Here is a 25899-nt window from a genome sequence, read left to right on the forward strand (position 1 = left end):
ACAATACCAGAACAAATACCGCTCAATTTAGTGCAACCCCTGCCATATAGGTTTGTACGGCGTAAAACTACAGCTCCCAGCATGGCCCGAACAATGGTAAGGATATGCTGGGAGATGCTGTTTCACTAAAAAATCATACCACCCATCATCTCGCTGCAGATCATACAGTGACTACGGTGCTGATTAGAGGCAGAATAAACATTTACATTAAGTGACTCACCGGTGACGTCTCAGATTCTAGTTCTTTTTCTCTTTTCTTCTCCCTCCGGTCCAGACCTCTATAATGGATTTCTTCCGGCCACGACCCATTTCTGCAGTTTTCCGCTCAGATGTCTTCACTTCTCACTTTTAAAACATTTCTGCACCTATAAATGAAGTTAAAATTCTCAACACCTCTAAATATAATAAAGCTGTAATGACGGGGGTAGGGAAACGGACAAGTGAGCCCTAATCTACCCGCCACTCTGTCCCTGCCTACTTGCAACGACCCGCCCTAGGCGACGGGGTACAACTGGGCGGCGGTCCCTACGCTCAGTAAGTGCACGAGACAAACAGACAAGGGAACACAAAGCAAAGGGAAAGGGGCAGTTGCCCACGGCAACACCGTGAGCAACAAGAGTGGTGAACGAGCCGAGTCAAACCAGGAGTGCACGAGGTACCAAACGCAGAGCAGGAGAGTCGTCAGTAAGCCAGGGTCAGTATGGAGCAGGATCAAATAGTTAGAAGCTGTAGCTGGGCCAGGAAACCACACGAGAAGAATCACAAGCAAAGGAGGAACAGGAAAGGCAGGTATAAATAGACAGAGGGCGGGAGCTAGCTCAGTCTGGCAAGGCTGCGATAGACTCTCCCACTCCTAAGCCTGCCATCCTGAGTGGTGGAAGATGGAGTCAGTCTCAGAGACATAGAAGCAGGTGCAGACTGATTACCTATGGGAGTATACACAGAAGTTGTGCCTGGCAGATCCTTTACAAAAATAGCGCCATACACTGGTACCTCACTGCTTCTAAATTTATTATGGACTTCAATGAAATCTATACAATCTCTTAGTGGATGCTGCTAGAAGACAGAATTTTATCATGTTACACTTTGGATGTGTGAAGAGTACCATGGGATTTGGATCTTTTTATTTAAAAAAAAAATTAAAAGCAGAGCTCAACCAATATACAGTAAGAATTCTGGAAGCAATTATTAAATAATTTATTAAATCAAATTAGATCATAGGTAGAATTTTCTGCCCTAGACCAATACTGACTCCTGCTCCATCCTAAACAATATAATAATCATTTTATATAATAATATCATGAAAATAAATGGTTAAGAGTTAACCACCAAAGCACCATAGACCTCCAGGGATATTCGATATTAACCTATAAACACCATATATAACGTATATCAAGATTAACCCCTTTATTACCATGGACCACAAGAGATATTAGGTCCTGTTTACATCTGCATTGGTATTTGCTTTGTTCCGCTCCGTCAGAGGAGCAGAACAAGGAAAATACTGGTTGTGCCGATTCCGTTGTATGACGAACACCACCGGTGGCTGCCAGAACCCATTGACTTTAACGGGCTACGTTGGGGTGTCGGTGGTTTTACCAGAAACAATAGCACAGCATGCAGCGCTATTGTTTCCAGTATTTTCAGCCAGATTTATTATACAATTGAACAGGCCTTTACCAGTCAAATCACTCTAGACTTCGAGGAGTATAAAAAGGAATACTATCATTAACCCCTAAATCACCCCATGTTAAAGTGCGTCATCTAGATTATGTGGAAAGTTTGCAACGTCTGCATAATTGGGGCCATTTTTCTGTCTCTTGTTGGCACCAACGGACTAGAAAACCCCTTTTTAAAACTCCTGCGTTTGCTCTTGTTCAGGGCTACTGCTATATGGTGCGTACCAAAAATCCACAACAAAGCATAGCACCCTGGAACTGTACAGATTTAAGGGCATGCTATGGATTTTAAAATCTGCAGTTTGGTCTTTCTGTCACAGATTTTTCGGTGAATTTCGCTCTTTGTATTGTAAGATGTGAAATCAATGGTAAAATCTGTGTTTAAATCTGCATGTTCAAAGCCACGCTGTTAAAAAATTCCGTAGTATGTGAATATGGCCTTAGAGAGTTAGCGTGCACGGTGGGGTGCGGACTTGTGATCACATAAAAGAAAAAAATTTGATTATAAAAAAAAAAAAATGTTTTTATGAAATTGGTCAGAAAGCATGAAACACCATATAGATGTCTAGTATCCCCTTAATCGTAACAACCCATATAATAACATGTTATTTATAGTGTTTGGTAACCGACAAAACAAAAAGACAGATTTGGTTTTTTATTGTCCTCTGCTTGCAATTTTTAATATTAAGTAAAAGCTATGTTATATGCACTACAAAATAATAACATAAAAAATATGCTTCGAAACGGAAAAAAAGTCACCAAAAAATAGGGGCAAACACATAAATATAGACAGATGTGGCAGAATATTTCTGTATGTGTTACATGCTGATTTTGCACGGATCTTGCTGCGGATTTGCCACGGATCTACGGCATGGCCTGAAAAAAGCACAGATTTTTTTTACGCAACATGTGAATAGAGTTTAATTCACACGTATGACATTGTCATTTGTAGCGGATTTTCGATAACAAATCGTGTTTAAGGTGTGAGGCCATGTTCACATGGCTTATTTTTAGGCAGAAAAATCAGCCTCCGTATCCAGGCGATTTTGGAGCAGATTTTCAATTGTTTTTTAAGTGTTTTTTTGAATAGTATTTGGTATTGTCAATGGGAAATGTTAAAAATCTGCTCCAAAAACACCTCAAGAAAACACCTCAAGAAAACACCTCAAGAAGGGTCATGCACTGTTTTTTATTTGCCGCTTTTTCAAACAATGTCATAAAATTATGCTTTGTATAAACTACACAGCTTCTTACAATTGAAATCAATGGAAAGCTATTTTCAGGCATTTTCAAAGTGTATTTCGGAGCGTAATATTAGTGTTTTACACTCCGAAATACACCGGAAAATAAGCTGTGTGAACATACCCTATAAGTGCCTGAAATAAAGCTTTTTCTGGCATTTTAAATTAGGGTATTGCGGCCGCTACAAGACCTCTTTATCAGGTTCCACAGAACATGTTGGAAAAATGTGGTATTAGGTTAAGAATAGAAAACTGTAGGACAATGCTGAGATGTGAGGTAGTTTATATTATAGAGAAACTGTATGTAGTTTATATTAAACCATAACTTACACACATATATCAATGTATAATTAATATTCTACTGTGATAACATGCTTATATAGCCAATTCGACTGCTGAACCTCATCTGAGTTTCCGTAGTGTAGTGGTTATCACGTTCGCCTAACACGCGAAAGGTCCCCGGTTCGAAACCGGGCGGAAACATTTTTTTTTTCTTTGCTATTATTTCAATTTTTACGTCCTCTGCTGTCCAGTATTAACCCTCTGCTTCATAGACCATTTATATTACTATTTATTTACAGTACAAGTTTATGTTGTCAGGTCACATTCACACTGTATCTCCGGGTCTTTGTAATACGGGTCATATTTTCACACGATATGTGACCACAAGAAATCCCGCTCTGCGCAGCCAGTATCATTATGCCACCGAAGATACAAGGGTTAATGAGCTCTCGTGACGTCACCCCGTCCGCAGTTTACGATGTTCCGGCTACAGCAATGGCTGACTAGAGTGAGGTGAGCGGTGGGCAGTGTGGATGTTGGGGGTTATCCTCGCTCTTCTCCCTATATGTATAACGGAAGCTCTGCCTTGACACCGAGCTGTGGCTTTAGTAAAGCCTCCTCGGTGCAGTTTACATGAACTCTATATTTGCCCCTCTAGTCCAGTGTAGTAGCGTCTGGACACACAAGGCTCGTTCTGGTCTTCTCACTTATATTATACACATGACAAGGCGGCCATAGGAGCGCTGCTCCAGCCGATCATACAGCAGTGAGCAGTGCATCTGATGTCACGATCTCATCGATTGGGGGATGGAAATGTCATCTATTAGTAGGATTTTTTTTTTCTCGGATCTTATTAAAATAATAAGTTGTATTGGTATAATAACTAAATCATGAAGGGTTTTGGTAATGCCAGAATGTTCAAATTTTTTAGGCTAGGGCTACATGGCGAATTTGGCCGCAATACATTTTGTACGGCCAAATATCGCGGTGTCTCCCTGCTTACCGTTATAGTCTATAGGTGACAGATGCCTTTGACCAATGGCTAATAGTGGCATCTGTCACCATAGACTATAACGGTATCTGTTTAATGTATACATCATGAGAGTATATGGTCTATAGGTGACGGATGCCTCATCCGTCCAAGCCTATGGCCCCATGCACACGATCGTATAAAATCTCCGTAATTGCGGACCGTAATATGGTTTGCAATTACAGACTCATTCAGTTCTATTGGTCGCGGACACCTTTCTGTATCGCTACGGAAAGGTGTCCGTGCCGTTGAACTGTAGCGCAAAAGATAGAACATGTCGTATATTTTGTGGTTTATGGGCTGTGCTCCCATACTTTGTATGGAAGAACGGGCCGAAAATGTGGGCTGCGGCCGGCCATGGGGCCTATGTTTTATCGTATACAGGAGCTTTTCCCGGCATACACGTTAAACCCTTCAGGACTGAGACATTTTTAGATTATGGCTACGGTCGTGTGCATGAGGCCTTATTCTGCGGGTCAATACGATTACGCCGATACCAAATATATATATAGTTTTTTCTATATTTTACTACGTTTACAAGTAAAAACCTAAGTGGAAAAAAATACAATTTATTTTGTGTCGCCAAATTCCGAGAGCCATAACTTTTTTAATTTTCCGTCGATTAAGTGGTATGAGGGCTTATATTTTGCGGGATAAGCTGTAGTTTTTAGTAATACCATTTTGGTGTAGATGTGACGGTTTGATCACTTTTTATTTAGTTTTTTGTGGGAGATTAGGTGACCTAAAAATATATATTTTTTTAATGGCATTCACCGTGCGGGTTAAATAATGATATATTATAATAGCTCAGACTTTTACGGACGCGGCGATACCAATTATGTTTATTTATTTTTTTACTATGCTCTAGGGGGAAAATGGGAAAAGTTTTTTTTTTTTTTTACATTAAAAAAACCCCCTTTATTTTACTTTTGACTATTTTTACTAGTCCCCTTAGGGGACTTCAACCAGCGATCGTTAGATTGCCTGCACGATATACTGCAATACTAATGTATTGCAATATATCATGATTCTGACAGGCATTTATTAAGCCCTGCCAGAAGCAGTTCTTAACCCGTTAGTGACCGACAATACACCTTTTAACGGCGGTCACTAACGGGCTTTATTCTGATGCACGTGCCTTTTTACATGTCGCTGCATCAGGATAAAGTAAACAGAGCAGGGAGCTGTCAAATCTCCCTGCTCTCAGCTGCTAGAGGCAGCTGAGGGCTGGGGGCGTCCCTGCTCTGCCGGGTGAGATCGATATCAGTATCGATCTCACCCGTTTAACCCCTCAGATGCGGAGCACAATAGCGTGCACCGCATCTGAGTGGTTTTGGAGAGAGGGAGGGAGCTCCCTCTCCCCCACCGAAACCCGGCGATACGATCGCCGAGTGTCTGTGTCTCCAATGGCAGCCGGGTGGCTAATAAAGGCCCCCAGGTCTGCCTGTCATGTATGCCTGCTAGATCATGCCGCAGGCATGACCTAGGACAGGGGTGGGCAAACTTTTTGACTCGCGGGCCACAATGGGTTCTAAAATTTGACAGAGGGGCCGGGCCAGGAGCATTTGGAGGGAGTGTTTGGGCCGGATATACTAAAGCATTAAATGTAGTGTGTGCAAACCTCATAGCACAGTAAGAACACTACAACCCAATTTATTAACTGTCTTTCAAATGTGAAAAATAGCCCTTATCAGTTAATAAATTTGTCTCAAGGAATATGCAAGATATGGCATTTACATACTATTTCGCAGATACTGGGAGAAGGAAATGTAAATAGATTAAAATAACATACGCACTGTGATTTATCAAGAAAAAAGTTCTGTTGACTCTGTAAATTAGCTGCCAACCTCTGAGCAGTAGCCGCCCGTTCTTGTGTTGACTGCTTGCTAGCATAGTTTGCATGCTTCGTGGCAAAGTGACGGCTGATATTGTACTCTTTGAAAACCGAAGGGCTTAATGGTGACGTGAAACGAAGTGAAAATTAAAGTGAAATAAAGAGAAATACGCGCCACATTAACCCCTTAATGACCGGGCCATTTTGCACGTTAATGACCAAGGATTATTTTTTGTTTTTCCACGGTCGCATTCCAAGAGTCGTAACTCTTTTTTTATTCCGTCGACATAGCCGTGTAAGGGCTTGTTTTTTCCGGGACGAGTTGTATTTTGTAATTGTACCATTTTTAGATGCTTATAACATATTGATTAACTTTTATTAACTTTATTTTAGGAGAGAATTGAAAATAAGCAGCTATTCCAGCATTAATTTTCACGTTATAAATTTACGCCGTTTACTATGCAGCGTAAATAACATGTTAACTTTATTCTATGGGTCGGCACGATTACAGGGATACCAAATGTGTAAAGGTTTTATATGTTTTTTCTACGTTTGCACAATAAAAACCCTTTTAGAAAGAAATTACTTGTTTTTGCATTGCCGCGTTCCAAGAGGCGTAATTTTTTTATTTTTCCGTCGATGTGGCCGTACGTGGGATTGATTTTTGCGGGACAATGTGTAGTTTTCATTAGTACTATTTTGGGGTACATAGGACTTATAGATGAACTTTTATTTTATTTTTTATGGGGGGAATGGGAGAAAAGAGAGAATTTTGCCGTTGTTTTTTGCGTTTTCTTTGGACGCCGTTCATCCGGCGGTTTAATTAATGTGTTCATTTTATTGGTCAAGTTGTTACGATCGCGGGGATACCATATATGTGTATGTGTGATTTGTTTTGACCGTTTTATTAAATAAAACCACTTTTTGGGGCAAAAAAGTAGTTTTATTTGACTTTGACTGTAATTTTTTTTATTTTTTTTTTCACAAACTTTATTTAACGGTTTTACTTTTTTTTTTTTAGTCCCACCAGGGGACTTCACTATGCGATATGCCGATCGCATATATAATGCTTTGGTATACTTCGTATACCAAAGCATTATTGCCTGTCAGTGTAAAACTGACAGGCAACCTGTTAGGTCATGCCTCCGGCATCGCCTAACAGGCAGATGCTGAAGACAGACCTGGGGGTCTTTGTTAGACCCCCGGCTGTCATGGAAACCCGACGGCGACCCGCGATTTGTTTGCGGGGGCGCCGATCGGGAGACAGAGGGAGTTCCCCCCTCTGTCAAACACATTAAATGCCGCTGTCACTGTTGACAGCGGCATTTAATGGGTTAAACTGCCGGAATCGGCGCGTGCTTCGATTCCGGCAGTTGCAGCAGGAGCCAGGCTGTGTATAACAGCCGTGCTCCTGCCGCTGATCGCGTGGGTAAACTGTCAGTACCCGCGCGATCACAGGACGGATATATCCGTCCTCCTGCGCGAACTAGCAGCTGCTGAGGACGGATATATCCGTCCTTCGGCGTTAAGGGTCAACGGTCAATGTGTTTTGAGTGCGCCATCTATTGGGAAAACGTGGGCATTGCAGGGAAAGGGGAAAAAAAAGGAGGTTTTTACTATTATTTGGACAAGTTCGGCGGGCCGGATTAAAAAGCCTAACGGGCCGTATGTGGCCCGCGGGCCGTAGTTTGCCCATGTCTGACCTAGGAGATGCCTGTCCGTTTTAAACGGACAGGCAGTAATACACTGCCATACAAAAGTATTGCTGTGTATTATAATAGCGATCGGAGAATCGCATATTAAAGTCCCCTAGTGGGACTAGTAAAAAAAAAGTTTAATAAAGTTAATTTTAAAAAAAATGTGAAAAAAAAATGAAAAACCCAGCTTTTCCCCTTACAAACTGCTTTACTATTAAAAAACGAAAATAAAGTAAAAAAGTTACACATATTTGGTATCGCCGCGTCCGTAACGACCCCGACTATAAATCTGACATTATTTAACCCGCACGGTGAACGCCGTAATTTTTTTTATAAAAAACTATGGAAAAATTGCTGTTTTCTGTGAATCCTGACTTTAAAAAAATGTGATAAAAAGTGATCAAAAAGTCGCATCTACTCCAAAATGGTACCAATAAAAACTACAAGTCTTCCCGGAAAAAAAAAAAACCCTCATACAACCGCATCGGCGAAAAAATAAAAACGTTACGGCTCTTCAAATATGGAGACACAAAAACAAATAATTTTGAAAAACAAGCGTTTTTACTGTGTAAAAGTAGTAAAACATACAAAAACGATACAAATTTTGGTATCGTTGCAATCGTAACAACCCGCTGAATAAAGTTATTGTGTTATTTATACCACACGGTAAACGGCGTAGATTTAAGACGCGAAAAAGAGTGGCTAAATTTCACTTTTTTTTCTATTCCCCCCCCCCCCCAAAAAAAAGTTAATAAAAGTTAATCAATAAATAATATGTCCCCCAAAATGGTGCTATTAAAAAATATAACTTGTCCCGCAAAAAAACAAGACCTTATACAGCTATGTCGACGCAAAAATAAAAAGGTTATAGCTCTTGGAATGCGACGATGGAAAAACGTAAAAAATGGCTTGGTCATTAAGGTTTAAAATAGGCTGGTCATTAAGGGGTTCATAGAAGCACAAAGATGGCGGACCTGGCGGCCTTCATTAGGCCCCCAGGCAGCCATAGCAACCGTCGCCCCCCCGCGATTGCGTTGCGGGGGGGGCGCAATGAGCTGTTAGAGGGGGTCGCCCCTTTTTCTAACGATTTAAATGCTGCGGTCGCTATTGACCGCGGCATTTAGCGAGTTAAACTAGCGCGATCCCGCTCGTTACTCTGAAATGTCGGCTGTAACATACAGCCAACACCGGCATCATATGGAGCGGGTTCACTCCGTGAGCCCACTCCATACTTCCCCTACCCGACTTTGGCGTATGGATACGTCAAATGTTGGGAAGGGGTTAAACAACGATGCAGATGTGAACGAAGCCTTAAAGAGTTATTCCTATATGGCCACTTATTTATTTTTTTGGCCTGTACACATATGATCAAAAATAACCCTATTGAGCTTCTCCATTCAGATTTCCTGCCAGGATTTGATCTTTCCATGTTTTTCTTTTCCCTGCTGCTCGCTCCTCTGCTTGTGAAGATTTTTGGCGGTACACTGTGAGACACGCGCTGCAGGAGCGATCCCAAACACAAAGTGCTTGTTCTAAACTAAACACTGTTATCTCTATATTTATGGACGTTTAGAAAGATTAGATGGCTCCAGGGCTACTGCGCATGCCGGGGAGCCGTCATATTCACTTTTATTACAGCAGGAGTGAGGTGGCCGGGCTGGGAGCTACTACACATTGAGCACCAGAGAACCCGGCCAGTGTAATAGGGAAATACACAGTAGGAGCTGCGCAAGCGGGGCCACCGCGGCAGGACCCTAGCGGTGGCCGTAACCATTGGAAACCATTTACAAACAAAGCAAAAGACATAGGCTGGACCGGATAGATTATCTTCTGAATGCCACAAAACTTAAAAAAGAAGGTATTTACAAATATGCCTATATTTCCATATGCAACAACTTAAACTGGGATCATTCAGATGGGAATATCCCTTTAACATAAAAATAATCCTAGATAATGAATTGCTAGAAAATATTGCAATGCCAAGAAAATATTCTGAATGTAACGTATTTGGTATTTTGCAAACTCAAGAGAAAATATTGTAGCTGATGTAGGAAAAGTCCAGCCTTAGGGTATGTTCACACGGCCTATTTACGGACGTAATTCGGGCGTTTTTGCCCCGAATTACGTCCGAAAATAGCGCTGACAAACATCTGCCCATTGAAAGCAATGGGCAGACGTTTGTCTGTTCACACGAGGCGTAATTTAAGCGCCGCTGTCAAATGACGGCGCGTAAATAGACGCCCGCGTCAAAGAAGTGACCTGTCACTTCTTTGGCCGTAATTGGAGCCGTTATTCATTGACTCCAATGAATAGCAGCGCCAGTTACGTCCGTAATTGACGCGGCGTTCAAGCGCCTGCACATGCTGGTACGGCTGAAATTACGGGGATGTTTTCAGGCTGAAACATCCCCGTAATTTCAGCCATAACGGACGCCCTCGTGTGAACATACCCTAAGGCCTCATGCACACGAACGTAAAATCGCCCGTAATTACGGCCCATAATTACGGGCCCATAGACTTCTAATGTGTCCAGTGACGTCAGGCATTTCTGAAGCGGAATCTCCGACCCTGTGGCCGGTGTTTCCGCTCCAGGAGATGTCCCTGACTTCACTGTGTCCATATATGGACACAGTGACGTCAGGCACTTCTGAAGCGGAATCCCCAATCCCCGGCCACAGCGTTGCCGAAGCTGTGGCCGGGGATTGGGGATTCCGCTCCTACAGGGAGCAAACAAATACCCTCCTCCTCTTCCACACATGCACTTCGCACTGTGAGGAGGAGGAGGAGAGAGCGCGAGCAACGGAAGACCCGGCCGTCACTCGGGACACATTCCAGTGGTGGCCGTGTATTACCCGGCCCCATAGACTTCTATGGGGGCCGGGAGAACTGCCGAAAATAGGGCCTGTCCCACTTTTTGACGGCCGGGTTACCCGGGCCGTCAAAAAATCGGTCGTGTGAATAGCCCCGTTAGGGGTCTATTGTTCCTACTGCGGCCGTGTGACCGTTTTATTAACGGCCGGGAAACCCTGTCGTGTGAATAAGGTCTTAGAATACTATATAAACTCCCACATATTGTATGGAGAGGAGCATTTGCCATCACATGCAAAGTAACATCCATACGTCACTACCCTGTGAACCCTTTTCTTAAGAAAGTAAATATACATGAATCTGGAGCAAATGCTTGACGTTGAATTATCCGAAATAGTTTCTCCCATCACTTGGTTGAACTTGATGGACATATGTCTTTTGTCAGCCATACTAACTATGGAACTATTTCTCCCAGCATCTACATGTGTGCTCATTGTGGTATTTTCTTCTAGGTAAGAAATTCCAGGCCCTGCGGACATGGCCCATGTGGAGCACTGTAAACGGCTGCTAGACACATTAAAGAATCAGCGAGACGCCGGCTTCCTGTGTGACATCACCATTATGATCGGTGACTTCCAGTACAAAGCTCATAGGAATGTGTTGGCTTCTTTCAGCGAATATTTCAGAGCCCTTTTCAAGGACACTATGGACTGTAGTATACTTCTGGACCAGGAGCAGGTGACGCCAGTTGGATTCCAGACAATGCTGGATTTCGTTTACAGCGGGGATTTACATTTTGACAGGTGAGGTGCTTTATGTTACATGTAAAACATGTCAATGGAAGTGATCATTATTATTGGTAGGTTTCTATTATTTCAAGCATCTTCCATAAGACTCTACGGCTATGATAAAGGGATTACTCAGACAACATAATAACATTAGTCTTTCTTAATATCATTTTCCTCCATACCTCATCAAACAATGGTACTCCTCCCCCCATGATAGATCTTCTTTTATTAATCACCTTGTTTAACTTATTCATCTCCGCGTTCCTAATATTACCACCCCAACAGACCGCACCATAAAATATAACGCTCGACACCACAGAGTCATAAAACATTATCAAGTAGTTTGCTGCATACACTAAATAAGTGCAAGTTCCGTAAGAAACGTAACGAGTGGGTGTCTTAGGTCTTGTTCACATCATGCAGATTTTGCATGCATTTTGTAAGCCAAAACCAGAAATGGATCCAGGAGAGCAGACCTATAAGAAATTCCTTTTATATATTTCTTCTACTTAGCTTCTGTTCTTCATTTTAACTTAAAAAATACATACAAAATCTGCACTGTGTGAAAAAGGCCTTATTGTTGTAGCTTTTTTTGCAAAATGTGTTACGCATGTTTTGGTGAGGATTCAGCACAAATTTCACCCCTTCTACTTTTTAAAAGGGCGAAATCCATTGTGAACATCCGTAACAAAATGAGCATGCTACGGATTTGAAAACCACAGCGTGTTCTGATTTCCTTGCAGAAAATGTCCGTACAGTGTGCAGGGGGCGAGACCAGACAAGCAGAGCTAATTTTTACCGGCAAACCAGACAAAAGCTGAAAATCTGTAGGGGGTAACACTTGCCATAGACGTGAGATGGAAACCAGCAGTCAGATGGACAACCCGTTATTCCTACGACTGTACTTTTCAATAGCCGTCTAAATGTATATTTCTACGTACAGGCAAAGAATGGGGCTGTGTTCCAATTCTGACAAAGTGGTGGGTCAGGAGACTCGCTTCTTAGGAGAATTTCAAAGAAATCATTGTGCGCTACCAAGATTTGCGCATCCGCCCTGTGCGCCGCAGGGAATTCCGGGCGAAAAGACGCACCAAACTGTGGTGCAGTTTTTTGCCCGGGATGTCCTCTGCGAAAAACTGCAGCACTTACTGGGATGACGTCTCATCCCAGGATACTGCTGCAGCCTGTGATTGGCTGCAGCGGCGGTCACATGAGATGAAGCGTCATCCCAGGAGGATGAAACCCAGACTCCTAGGTAAGTTTAATATTTTCTTTTCCTGAGGTCTGTTTTTTTGCGTCAGGATTGCTGCGAATAGGCCACAAAAAACGGAACAACTGCTATTTGATGTGGGATTTATATCCCCATTGAATTCAATATAAGCAGCGTTTACGTAAAGACAATTGACATGCTGCGGAATTAATTTCCGAACCACAGGTCAATTTCTGAGCGGTATTTCCACTCCGTATTTAGTTCAATCTCATCCACTTTGCTGCTACTGTATTTGCTGCGGATTTTCCGCAACCAATTCCGTTGTGGAAAATCCGCAGTATTTACGCACCGTGTGAACTGGCCCTCATAGAGGAAAAAACTGTTACAAATGGAAGCAGTGCAAGTATTTACCATAAACATTCCAAGCGTCCGGGATTACCCGCACTGACCCACTGTTCTGGGACACCGCACTTGCGTCCTGGCAGAAAAAATCTATAACAGGTCACCTCACCTAGTCAGACCTTCTCATGTGCAGATCAACACAGATGAAGAAACCTACAATGGCACTGGCACGCACTTATTATACTCCCTGTGGAAGGATAATGCAGCAGGAGCAGGTAAGTCCATGTTATAGGGGCATTGTGACTGATAATGTTATGGAGGTAAAGTTAAATTAAAGGCATATGAAATTGATCCTGCCGTGAAAGGATCTCCTGCCATTGGAAAGGTAAGTCAGCGTAATTTAGTTATAGGAACGCGTTATCAAAAGAGGAGATTAATGATGTGAAACTCATTTGAATCTGTTATAACTCTGTCATGCCGAAATCCAATACAACTTACATATAACAAATGTGACTCATCTTCCTGTACAGGTGTCATTTAGAAGAAATCCTTACTGCAGCAGAATACTTGAGGCTAGAAGAAGTCGTTTCGATGTGCAGAACTAAACTGGACTTTGCTATGATGGAGAAAACCTGTGTCACAGAGCTGCCCTCTTTAGAGGATTGTCCTGGCACAAAAAAACATCTCGAACGTACAGCAGACAAAAGAGAAGATACATGTCGGTCCAAAAGGTTAAAAACAAGAAAAACTGCGAGGGCCAAAAAATGGAAAAGGACAATACCCTCTACCCAAAAAGCTTCAAAAAAGGTGACCGAACAAGAGAAAACTGCATTGGACTCCCGCCTGCCTGTAAATAAACCGGAAGAAAGTTTAGCAGGGCAACCCACTCAGCATAACAATAACTGCTTACTGCCAATCACTACTGCACTGAACTGTGTAACAGAAGCGAATATTGTACAGACTGCATCAGTAAAGCGAAAACAAGTCAAGTCGCCACCAAACGGCGCTCTGAAGGAACACTGTATGGCCAATATTACAAGTGCATCTAACATGTGCAAGATGGAAGGCTTAGTGAAAGACCCGGATCAAAAATGCTACAAGAATAAACCTACATGTAATACTTGTGGGAAAGTTTTCTCTGAAGCCAGCAGTCTTAGGCGACACATGCGCATCCACAAAGGTGTTAAACCTTATGTGTGTCATTTATGTGGAAAAGCTTTCACTCAGTGTAACCAGCTAAAAACGCATGTAAGGACCCATACAGGTAAGAATTAGGCTAGCTTAAAGAGGATCTGTCACCAGATTTCACAATACAAACTTCATTAAATAGATGTATTAGACCTGATGAGACTGATGTACTTACTTTAAAAATCTATCAGAAGAGGGACAATGATAGTTTGTCAGATCTAGGAGGAAGGAGATTGAGATTACATCATGCATATACTTGTTCTCATAAAATTCTCATTTTAATATCAGGCAGGAAAACTTTGAGAGAGGATTATGCAACCATTCTTACATGGATTTTCAAAGTAAGTACATCAGTCTCATCAGGTCTAAGATATCTAATAATGTATGCAGTTTGTATATGGAACATGAAATATGGTGACAGATCCCCTTTAACCCATAAATAACGTGTGAATTTTGGATGTTGATGACCAGACTTTTTTTTAACTGGGTCTACTGGTTAAGCAACTATAATTCTTTAAGTTCACAAGTTGCTTTGCTTTGTAGAAAAATAAAATCTTCTGATGTAATAACTTTAGGCTCTAGATTTTTTAGAGTGGACTCATATATTCACCCTTCCCCCATCCTCCAGTCACCGACTGACACTTTTTTCCATGTGCACAGTAATAGGGAAAAAATTATCAATCAGCGACAGGGGAAGGTGAATATACTTGGACTCATACACCAGTGGCCACGTGCCACAAGTATAAGTTCCAAGTACTCCTAAGCTAAGGAACATTTTCTTATAAGTGAAAGAAGACTGAAATCAGCTTGTTTGTCACTTCTTTATGTTGCTTTCAGAAAGGGCAGCATAAATATCTGACCAATCCCCTTTAAAGACTATGTAAACCTTTTGTAGCCTTTTTTTAATGAAATATGTGTTATGTGTTTATATACATTTTTCAAATTGACATTTATTAAAAATTGTATTTATTTTTTGTGCTGAAGCTTCTATGTATGCACTATAAATAGAAGCTGCATATTACCGCTGAAAGCCGAAACCGTGAGTCAGCTCGGCTGACAGCGGCTCCTCTCTGACGCAATAGACAACCCTAAGGGTATGTTCACACGGCAGCGTCCGTAACGGCTGAAATTACGGGGCTGTTTTCAGGAGAAAACAGCCCCGTCATTTCAGCCGTAACGGCATGTGTAGGCGCTTGAACGCCGCGTCCATTACGGACGTAACTGGAGATGGTTTTCCATGGAGTCCATGGAAAACGGCTCCATTTACGTCTGAAAAAGTGACATGACACTTCTTTGGCGCGGGCATCTATTTACGCGCCGTCTTTTGACAGCGACGCGTAAATATACGCCTCGTGTGAACAGACAAACGTCAGCCCATTGCTTTCAATGGGCAGATGTTTGTCAACGCTTTCAAGCCGTAATTTCGGACGTAATTCGGGGGTTAAAACGCCCGAATTACGTCCGTAAATAGGCCGTGTGAACATACCCTAATACTGATCACATCTAAGTTCATGAACTTAGATGTAATATTCACACAAGCCAGTTGCTGTATGTTTTTCAACCTACCTTATTCCTTGCATTTTTGTGGCCCACCCATATAAAAACATAACCGTATATATTTTAGGCAGCCACTGCTATATCTGAAGATGTTACGTCAGTTTGCACTGACGGCTGGGTTTCATCCACTTTGCATGAACTGTTGTCACAGTGTCCTGTCCAGCAATGTCTGGCGCTATTTACAGCGAGTACAACATAAAGAATAACCAGGCAACATTCATTCATTCATTCATTCACCTTCTGGACCTATTCACATTGTAAATGCAGTCCAGATCTTGAATTTCTTCTATTTGTGGTTTGATTTTTTCAGGAGAAAAGCCATATCAGTGCAAGCTTTGTGATAAAGGTTTTGCTCAGAAATGCCAGTTGGTCTTTCATAGCCGAATGCACCACGGAGAGGAGAAACCATATAAATGTGACGCTTGCAATTTACAGTTTGCAACTTCCAGCAACTTAAAGATTCATGTCAGGTCAGTAACGTTGGTAATGCCCCAACAGGTGTGTGTCCGTCCATCCACACGCTGTTAGGATTCTCCCCCTTTTTACAGGATTCTCCGCCAAAAATCAAATGTAATGTTACAGACAATAGGAAGATTTCTCCTTTTCTTCTGTCTTTTTGTATTCTTTGTGGCCTTTTATTCATCCTTTATTTGTAGTTGTGCTTTTTGTAAAACTGATCATTTTATGTATATTGATTGTATGACATTAAATGGCTTGTCAGAGATTCAGACATTTACTACAAAGTAGCAGAAACTATTAAGAAATTCTAAATTCTCCAACCGTACCAGTTCCCATCTGGCCTGTGTATATACGAGACCAGAGTGACACTGTCCATATTGATGTAACGTCACGTGGCATTTACCTCACTATAGACTAATTACATTACAACCTTCAGTCATTAGGGGACGCTGTCCAGTAACATTACTATATTAACACAACGTCGCTGAGGCCTAGTATATACACCGGCTCGACCGGGACCAGCAGAGAGGTACAAGAATTAGAATTTCAAAAGTGTACTAGTATTTTTCTTTCTATTTTTCTCAGGTGGCTGCTGTTTGCGGGAAATGTCTGAATCCCTAGGCATGGTCGAGTTCTCTGCTCTGCCGGCTCAGAACCAGACAGCATTTTACAGCATGAATGACTGATCTTCGTCTTTTATATGAGAATACAGTAGGATTACAGTATTGCATAGATTGTACTGACATTTGTAAGCATGTGCGATACTCAAATGTCAGAAAATCTGTGCAATTATACAATCCTACTGTTTTCTTATATAAAGGACGAGGATCGGTCACTCATCTCATTATGTATGACTGGGTTAAAACGATAAAATTATTTGACTTTTTTACTGAGATTTTACTTTGTTCTTGTTAGAAAACACAGTGGAGAAAAGCCATACGTCTGTGACCGGTGTGGTCAGCGATTTGCACAGGCTAGCACCCTGACCTACCATGTGCGGCGACACACAGGAGAAAAACCGTATGTCTGTGACACCTGTGGAAAGGCATTTGCTGTCTCCAGTTCTCTAATTACTCATGCTAGAAAGCATACAGGTAACCAAAACAGTAATGATCAGTGTAGGGCTGGGCAATTATCGAAATAAAACTAAATTCAGTCCAATTAAATCAACGACACCTTGCAAATTTTGGTTTTATCAATTATTTTTTCCCTGTTTAAACTGTATCTGCATCTTCAGGATGCAGATACAGTTGAATCCAATAATAGAGCGGGGAGCAGTAAGGTCCCTACTCTATCATTCACTATGTATCGCCGGACGTGAGGCAGTGACGTCATTGTGCCCTTCTGTGCCGTTGGAACGGGGTTAGGCAAGTATGTATATTATTATTTTTATCAGGCACTATTGGGGATGTGGGTGCAGCTATGGGGGCATTACACAGTGGGGGCAGCTATGGGGCATTATACTGTGAGGGGGAAGCTATGGGGGACTTTATACTGTGTGAGGGCAACTATAGGGGCATTATACTGGGCAGTTATAGTGGCATTATACTGTGAAATTCAGTTATGGGACATTTTACTGTGTAAATGTATGGGGGTATTATACTGTGGGAGGGCAGTTATATGGGGCATTATACTGTGTGGAGGGCAGTTATGGGGGCATTATACTGTGGGAGGGCAGTTATGTGGGGCATTATACTGTGTGGAGGGCAGTTATGGGGGCATTATACTGTGTGGAGGGCAGTTATGGGGGCATTATACTGTGTGGAGGGCAGTTATGGGGGCATTATACTGTGTGGAGGGCAGTTATGGGGGCATTATACTGTGTGGAGGGCAGTTATGGGTTCTATATTATGTGGAGAACAGCTATGGGAGGCATTATACTGTGTGGAGGCAGCTATGTGGGCTATATACTGTGCGGAGGGCAGCTAAAGGGGCATTATAATGTGTAGCTTTGCGGTATAAATGACATGTTAACTTTATTGTTTGGGTCATTACGGTCACTGCAATACCATATATTTGCACTTTTATTTTAGTGTTTACACTTTTACTGAATAAAACCACTTTTTAGTAAATGTGTTTTTTTTTGTTTTTTTTCTGTAATCTTTTATTAATAATTTTTATTTAACATTTATTACTTATTTTTTCAGTCCCACTAGGGGACTTCACTATTCGATGTTTATATTGCAGATATAATGCTTTGGTATACTACATATTGTTGCCTGACTGTGTAAACCTGACAGGCAATCTATTAGGTGATGCCTCTGGCACGGCCTAATAGGCATATAGCCAGGACAAGTCTGGGAGCCATTGTTAAGCCCCCCGGCTGCCAAGGCACCCCATGTGAGGCACGCAATCGCATTTGCGGGCCGCCGATGGGTGACAGAGGGAGCCCCACCCTCTGTAAACAAATTAAATGCTGCAGTCTCTATTGACCACAGCATTTTACAGGTTAAACGGCCGCGATCTAAGTAAACTTCGATCACTACCGTTGCAGCTGGAGCCCGGCTGCCATCACTCAGCTGAACAAACGCTCCAGCCTGCACAGGACACCTGCGCAGGACTTCGACTAGGCTGCTGTGAAATGGCGGCGGCCTAGCCTAAGACTCCTTAGGCGGGATTCACACGACCGGGTCGTTCCTGAGCCCGAGTTTCGGCCGGTAAAATCGGCCATTTTGCCCGGCCGGTTTGCATTAAGTTTTGCATCCGTGCCGGGCCGGGCAGATCCGGACAGTGACATCAGCGGCAACTCCTGAAGGGGAATCCCCATGTGTTCGGGGATTCCGCTTCAGGAGTTTCCCCTGATGTCACTGCCCAGATATGGACAGAGACATCAAGCGCTCTGTCCAGGAGCGGAATCCCCGAAAACACGGGGATTCCGCTCCTTCAAGGAGCTAAAGTGGGGCTAGCACATAGCAGAGCGGGGAGATACCTCCCTGCTCTGCTATAGTGGCGTCGCTACAGTAGTAGCTGCAGCTGCTAGCGGCGCCATCGAAGGGGAAGGGAGCCAGCGCAGCGCTCCCTTCCACCTGCTGTACACCCCGGCCCTGCCACACAATGTACAGCGATGCCATTCGTCCGAATGGCATCAACTCCTCCTCCTCACATGCACAATGCGCTGTGAGGAGGAGATAGAGCGCAAGCTCGGAAAAACCCGGCCATCACTCGGGACACATCCCGGTAATGGCCGTGTAATACCCGGCCCCATAGACTTCTATGGGGGCCGGGTACCCGGGCGAAGATAGAGCATGTCCTATTTTTTGACGGCCGGTTTTCCCGGCCGTCAAAAAATCGGTCGTGTGAATAGCCCCATTAGGGGTCTATTATTCCTAATGCAGCCGGGTGCCGGCCGATTTATGAACGGCCGGCACCCGGCCGGGAAACCCTGCCGTGTGAATGAGGCCTTAGTGACCGCCGTGAAAAGGTGTATTGGTGGTCACTAAGCAGTTAAATCCTACGTAATGGCATACTAAAAAGTGTAGAGAAGTTATATTTAGTTTTTTTCCCTTGTTCCTTCTGGTCTATATCAGTATTCATATTTTTTAGACCTCCCCAAAACAGGAAATATATACACAGTATTTCTGCAGTAGAGTATGATCGTAGTGTAAGGCCCTGTTCAGACTAAGTTTTTTTGCAGGCAGAAAATTCTGCCTGTAAAATTCAGCTCCATTTTTTTAAAATTGGTTTTGCACCACAGGCGTTTTTTGACGCGTTTTTTTTTTTACCTCTGTCTTCAATAGGCAAAGGACAAAAAAACGCAGCTTTTTTCTGTCTCCCATTGATTTCAATGGGGGTTTTAAGGCGGAAAACGCCTCAAGCTTGGGCATGTCGCTTCTTTTTTCCCGCGAGCGTTTTTTTTCCACTCATGGGAAAAAAACGCCTCCACCTCTCATTGAAATCATAGGGGGGGGATTTCGGCCATTTTTTGCTACGGTTTCCGCATCAAAAACTCTGTGTGAACAGGGCCTAAGAGATAAAACCTTGACTATTACATTACATAGCATCTTTGCAGGGCTCTCCAGTAGGTTTTGCTTGGTTATCTTCCGTGTAAACTTACTTTCAACTGTATATAATTTGTAGGAGAAAAACCGTACATCTGTGGAGTTTGTGGAAAGAGTTTTATTTCTTCTGGAGAACTTAACAAACACTTTCGGTCTCATACAGGTAGGTGACTCCTGAAAATAGTTTGCATTGTGTTTTTTATGAAAATATAGCGCAGACTTCTACACCCCCTTACTAATCTGGCCACGGTGACCTAAATGTCATACCTCAAAGAGATATTCCTGGTGAAATCATGTTCTGGAATTCTACGTTTTCAACGTGACCATGCACATTCTATTTATAACCTGCCGATTTTGGCGGGAAAGGCCGGCCAGCTAATGTGTATTAGATGTTCTGCCGCCATTCTTTCAGTAGAAGTCGGGGGGAAAAGGATTGTTGAATTTTTGTATATCCATGCTTGGCCAAACCCAGCGTGCATGGGGAGGTCGGGAGGCATAACGTTACTTGTGGTCATTAGAAGCTGCAGTTCCAAGTTTTCGTTTGATTACAGAATTGATTTTATGTTCTCATTTTGTGACAATATTTACAGTTTGTGTATGGGACATTACAATTGACATAATATTCTGGATATAGGAGAAAGGCCTTTTGTCTGTGAAGTGTGTGGAAACTCGTATACGGATGTGAAAAATTTGAAGAAACACAAACTGAAAATGCACAGTGGTAAGTTTATAAGTTTAGACGTTCTATTAACTACCATGTATTTTAGTAGGTTTATCACTCTTAATATAATCCCGGGAAAGGACATTTTCATTGTGAAATAAATGGTAACTGAATGAACCATTGTGCGCCCTCTCTTACTTTCCTAACCAAAAGTATTTTCTTAGGTAAGGTTAATAAAACAATGTGAACTTTACACTTTCACTTCTGTTGAAATAGAAGTACCGCACCTCTGATGAGAAGCTGTTGTTCAGTTTCTCAATATGTGTATTATGGTTAATCAGTACTTGCAGAAATATTCCCTTTTTTTTTTTTCTTTTTTTTTTTTGCAGATATGTAAATAGGAATGGCAGCCTAATTTGGTTTTCCATTGTGAAATGGCTCCTTGTTAGTTTTCAAAAATGGCAGTGCCAGTGGGAAAAAAAATGTTTGGAGTATAGCGTCTAAATGATATATTTAGATAGGTATTACCCTCTTACAATTTTATATATAATATGTTGGAGTAATTCACACTAGGTGTACACCACCAATTATCGATATATGAACAAAGGAACGGGGAGTGGGAAAAGTAGTGTGTTACATCAATGTTAAAAATAAAAAATACTTTATTGAATAATTATTAAAAACAATGTTAGATGAAAAAATTTTTTGACGTTGTGCCAAAGTCCCCTAGATTGGCACACTGAGACAATATTATGTCTAAATTAATTGCTTCGTTTTATTAAAGATATATGTGTCTAGCCTCCCCCTGTGTATATGCGAGGAGGCTCTGCAATAGTCCCTGATCCAGAGATGAAAGTGTTAATTATTAGCAAATGGCTGTCCCCCTCAGTATCAATGACGAGACAGTCAACCTGCATATGACACTAAAGGTTCCTCCAACGGGCTGGAGATCACTGTGTGAGCACACTATCTGATCAGTTACTCCTCCTGCAGAGTTGTCCTCACGGAGCAGTTACAGCTCTGCTATGTCAAGCTCATACATAGAGGACTAGCTAGCACGCAACAGTCTCAACTCTGCTGTGCCGTGCCTACTTGCATGGGACACATGCACATACAACCCATATGGTTGTATTGATGCAGGGATTTCTCCACCGCAGGGCTTTAATTACAGCCCGTTGGAGGAACCTTTAGTGTCATATGCAGCCCCGTCATTTCAGCCGTAACGGCATGTTTAGGCGCTTGAACGCCGCGTCCATTACGGACGTAACTGGAGCTGGTTTTCCATGGAGTCCATGGAAAACGGCTCCATTTACATCTGAAGAAGTGACATGACACTTCTTTGGCGCGGGCATCTATTTACGCGCCGTCTTTTGACAGCGACGCGTAAATATACGCCTCGTGTGAACAGACAAACGTCAGCCCATTGCTTTCAATGGGCAGATGTTTGTCAACGCTTTCAAGCCGTAATTTCGGACGATAGCAGGCATTTACGCCTGAAAAGACAGACTGTTTTCAGGAGAAAACAACTGCCTTGTTTCAGACGTAATTGCTCCTCCTTGCATTTTGCGAGGCTTCTCTGACAGCTGTAAATTTTGAGCTGCTCTTCATTGAATTCAATGAAAAACGGCTCAAATTACATCTGAAAGAAATGTCCTGCACTTCTTTGCCGAGGCTGTATTTTTACGCGTCGTCGTTTGACAGCTGTCAAACGACGACGCGTAAATGACAGGTCGTCTGCACAGTACGTCGGCAAACCCATTCAAATGAATGGGCAGATGTTTGCCGACATATTGTAGCCCTATTTTCAGACGTAAAACGAGGCATAATACGCCTCGTTTACGTCTGAAAATAGGTCGTGTGAACCCAGCCTTAATGTAAATAGTAAACCCGAGTTGTACATGCGCTGAGAGGAAAAGTAGGGTGTTGGAGGTGCACAGAGATTAGGGGGACAGGCATGTGAATCAATAGAGAAATTAAATCAACCACAAACGTTAGCGAAGTGTCAGGATTCTGAATACACATCCCGTCCTGGCTGGAGGTAATTTCTATTAATTGACAGGATACTTCAGTAAGTGACTGCACATAGTGAATAACGCAGGATCACTATGTGCAGAATAAATGAATGGAGAGAAGTGTATGACGCTGATTGGTCAGCGTCATACACTCCTTTGTACAACACCCAGTTGGTCAAAAAGTAAAACCCGCCCAGTTGGGCATTAAGAAAGACCATTAGCATAAAGCTAAAATAGGTCATAACTTCATCAAAAATTATTGTTTTTCTAAATAAAAAACACTTCTGTAATCTACATTACAGCGCCGATCACATTATGTAGAAGACAGGGCACTTATAATGTGGTGACAGTCTCTTTAACTTTATTAAACTTTTTTTTTTACTTTTTTTTTTACCAGTCCCACTAGGGGACTTCGCTATGCGATCGTCCAATCGCTATTATAATACATCAATACTTCTGTATTGCAGTGTATTACTGCCTGTCCGTGTAAAATGGACAGGCATCGGCTAGGCCGTGCCAGAGAAGCAGGCATTAACTAGGGCAGACGGGCCCCCCGACTGCCATAGAAGACGCCGACATCCTGCAATCATACGCAGGGTGCCGGTGGGGTGAGTGAGGGAACTCCCTCCCTTATTCCAAAACCACTCCGATGCGGCGCTCGCTATTGAGCTCCACATCTGAAGGGTTAAACGAGCGAGATCGTTACTGATATCGTTCTCGCCCGTTTGAGCAGGGATGCTCCCAACCCTCAACTACCTCTGGTAGCTGAGAGCAGGGAGATTTATCGGCTCCCTGCTCTGTTTGTTTATTCTGATGCATTGACGTCACTAACTGGTTAGAGCGGTTGTTTGCTCTGGAAATAATTTGTGAACCCAGCAGCAAATATTTAGTTCTGTAGTGCCATCACAAACATTACATGGTGCCGACTGAAATCAATGGGCTGTCTGTGTAATGCGGGTACTCCAGATTGAGAGACACTCTTTATAACTGCTCTGGATAATAGATGAGGGTCCTAAATGGGGGTATCACCCTCTATTTATGCGGTTTTCCGGGCATGGGGTGGTTTATCATACTGATGACCTATCCACAGGATATGTCACCAGTATATGATCGGTGGGGCTCTGGCACCGGTAGTTATGCCGTGGTCGGTGCCATAAACAGGTGGCTCTGTACACTTTTTAACGGCCGTTCTGGGTTACTGCAGCTCTTCTCCTATTCACTTGAATAGGAGCAGTACTGCAGCATTGCTGCTAGACAGTGGTCGGAGCCTTGTGCTTCCAGCATCAACCACTGCATAACTTCCTGTATCATAGGCAGCCGGAGCAGCTGATCGGTGCGGGGTCCGGTTGTCAGAACACCACCAATCGTATAATGATGACCTATCCAGTATGAAAAACTGCCACATGCCCGGACAACCCCTTTAAGGCTATGTTCACACAAAAAATTTTTGCAGGCGGAATTCTGCTTCAAAATTCCGTTTGGAAGTTTGAGGCAGATTTTCCTCTCCCTGCACGCCGATGTTCGCAGCGTTTTTCACCCGCGGCCATAAAACCCAGCGAAATACGCTTTCTCTGCCTCCCATTGATGTCAATGGGGGAAACGCCTGAAGATAGGGCATGTCCCTTCTTTCTCCCGCGAGACGGTTTTACCACTCGTGGGAAGAAGGCGCCTCTGCCTCCCATTGAAATCAGTGGGAGGCATTTTCGGCCGGTTTTTGACGAGTTTTGCGACGCGGTTTCCGTGTCAAAACACTCATCAAAAAACTCTGTGTGAACATAGCCTAACTGAGAATTCCCTAGTAGGGTATTTAAAAACGAGTTTTCTAAACCAAAAATCCCTTTCATGCATTGCAGGATGTGAAGAGACAGATGAAGCAGAACCTACCGACCGAAGCCTCAACGAGGAAGACATAGGAAAGGACAGTCCAGCTCCAGACTGCCTGGATTTGAAGCCATCTGAGTTGTTCTTACCTCTCACACTCCACATTGATCCAGAAGACCATCAGATGTTGGTACCTGTAACAGATAGTCAGTGTCTCTCTTCTGATGCATTTCAGAGGACATCGATCAATAGCTATTCAGAGCCACAGTTTATATTTTTACAGCAAATGTACTGACAAAGAACTTTGTAAAATACACAACACCGTACTCTTGCTAGGAAATGCCATACAGAAGATGAGCCTAAGCTGGGGTTTTTAGAGTTGCTCTTTTGTGCTTTTAGAGGAACGCTTTATTTGATGTGATATAGAGGTATAATAAATATACCTTCATACTTTTTACATGCAAGGTTTTACCAGCACATTATTGTTTGCCAGTCTTATTTCTTCATGAGTGAGTACTTGTGATGTGTTGAATGTTTATAGAACTATATTTTGCTTTAACCCGTTAGTGACCGCCAATACGCCTTTTAACGGGGGCCACTAACGGGCTTTATTCTGATGCATACGCCTTTTCACGGCACTGCATCAGGATAAAGTAAACAGAGCAGGGAGTGTCAAATCTCCCTGCTCTCAGCTGCTAGAGGCAGCTGAGGGCTGGGGGCGTCCCTGCTCTGCCGTGTGAGATTGATATTAGTATCGAAATCACCCGTTTAACCCCTCCGATGCGGTGCACAATAGCGTGCACTGCATCTGAGTGGTTTTGGAGAGCGGGAGGGAGCTCCCTCTCTCTCCCACCGACACCCGGCGATACGATCGCCGAGTGTCTGTGTCTCTAATGGCAGCCGGGGGCCTAATAAAGGCCCCCAGGTCTGCCTGGAGCGAATGCCTGCTAGATCATGTCGGAGGCATGACCTAGCAGATGCCTGGCCGTTTTAAACGGACAGGCAGTAATACACTGCAATACAAAAGTATTGCAGTGTATTACAATAGCGATCGGAGAATCGCATATTATAGTCCCCTAGTGGGACTAGTAAAAAAGTTAAAAAAAAGTTTAATAAAGTTAATTTAAAAAAAAATGTGAAAAAAATGAAAAACCCAGCTTTTCCCCTTACACAATGCTTTACTATTAAAAAAACAAAATACAGTAAAAAAAGTTACACATATTTGGTATCGCCGCGTCCGTAACGACCCCGACTATAAATGTATTACATTATTTAACCCGCACGGTGAACGCC

At 42.8% G+C, this 25899-nt stretch overlaps 1 protein-coding gene and 1 non-coding gene across 4 annotated transcripts; both read left to right on the forward strand.

Annotated features, from left to right (window-relative positions):
• The first annotated feature begins 3330 nt into the window (after positions 1-3330).
• TRNAV-AAC (transfer RNA valine (anticodon AAC)) lies at positions 3331-3403 on the forward strand. The gene has a single exon. It is a non-coding gene; the product is annotated as a tRNA-Val (tRNA).
• A 178-nt stretch (positions 3404-3581) lies between these two features.
• MYNN (myoneurin) lies at positions 3582-25083 on the forward strand. Of its 3 annotated transcripts, none has more exons than XM_075861580.1 (8): positions 3586-3715; positions 11083-11373; positions 13441-14174; positions 15966-16125; positions 17030-17208; positions 20192-20275; positions 20747-20833; positions 24639-25083. In XM_075861580.1, the coding sequence occupies exons 2-8, from the start codon at positions 11108-11110 to the stop codon at positions 24899-24901; spliced, it is 1773 nt and encodes a 590-aa protein (XP_075717695.1). In that variant the 5' UTR covers positions 3586-3715; positions 11083-11107; the 3' UTR covers positions 24902-25083. The 3 variants fall into 3 exon arrangements, with proteins under 3 accessions (XP_075717697.1, XP_075717695.1, XP_075717696.1); XM_075861581.1 differs by lacking the exon at positions 3586-3715 and adding an exon at positions 9453-9621; XM_075861582.1 differs by lacking the exon at positions 24639-25083 and having other exon boundaries at positions 3582-3715; positions 20703-20781.
• Positions 25084-25899: the final 816 nt, after the last annotated feature.

Source organism: Rhinoderma darwinii, chromosome 4 (assembly GCF_050947455.1).
Source record: "Rhinoderma darwinii isolate aRhiDar2 chromosome 4, aRhiDar2.hap1, whole genome shotgun sequence".
In the NCBI taxonomy this organism is placed as follows: Eukaryota; Metazoa; Chordata; class Amphibia; order Anura; family Rhinodermatidae; genus Rhinoderma; species Rhinoderma darwinii.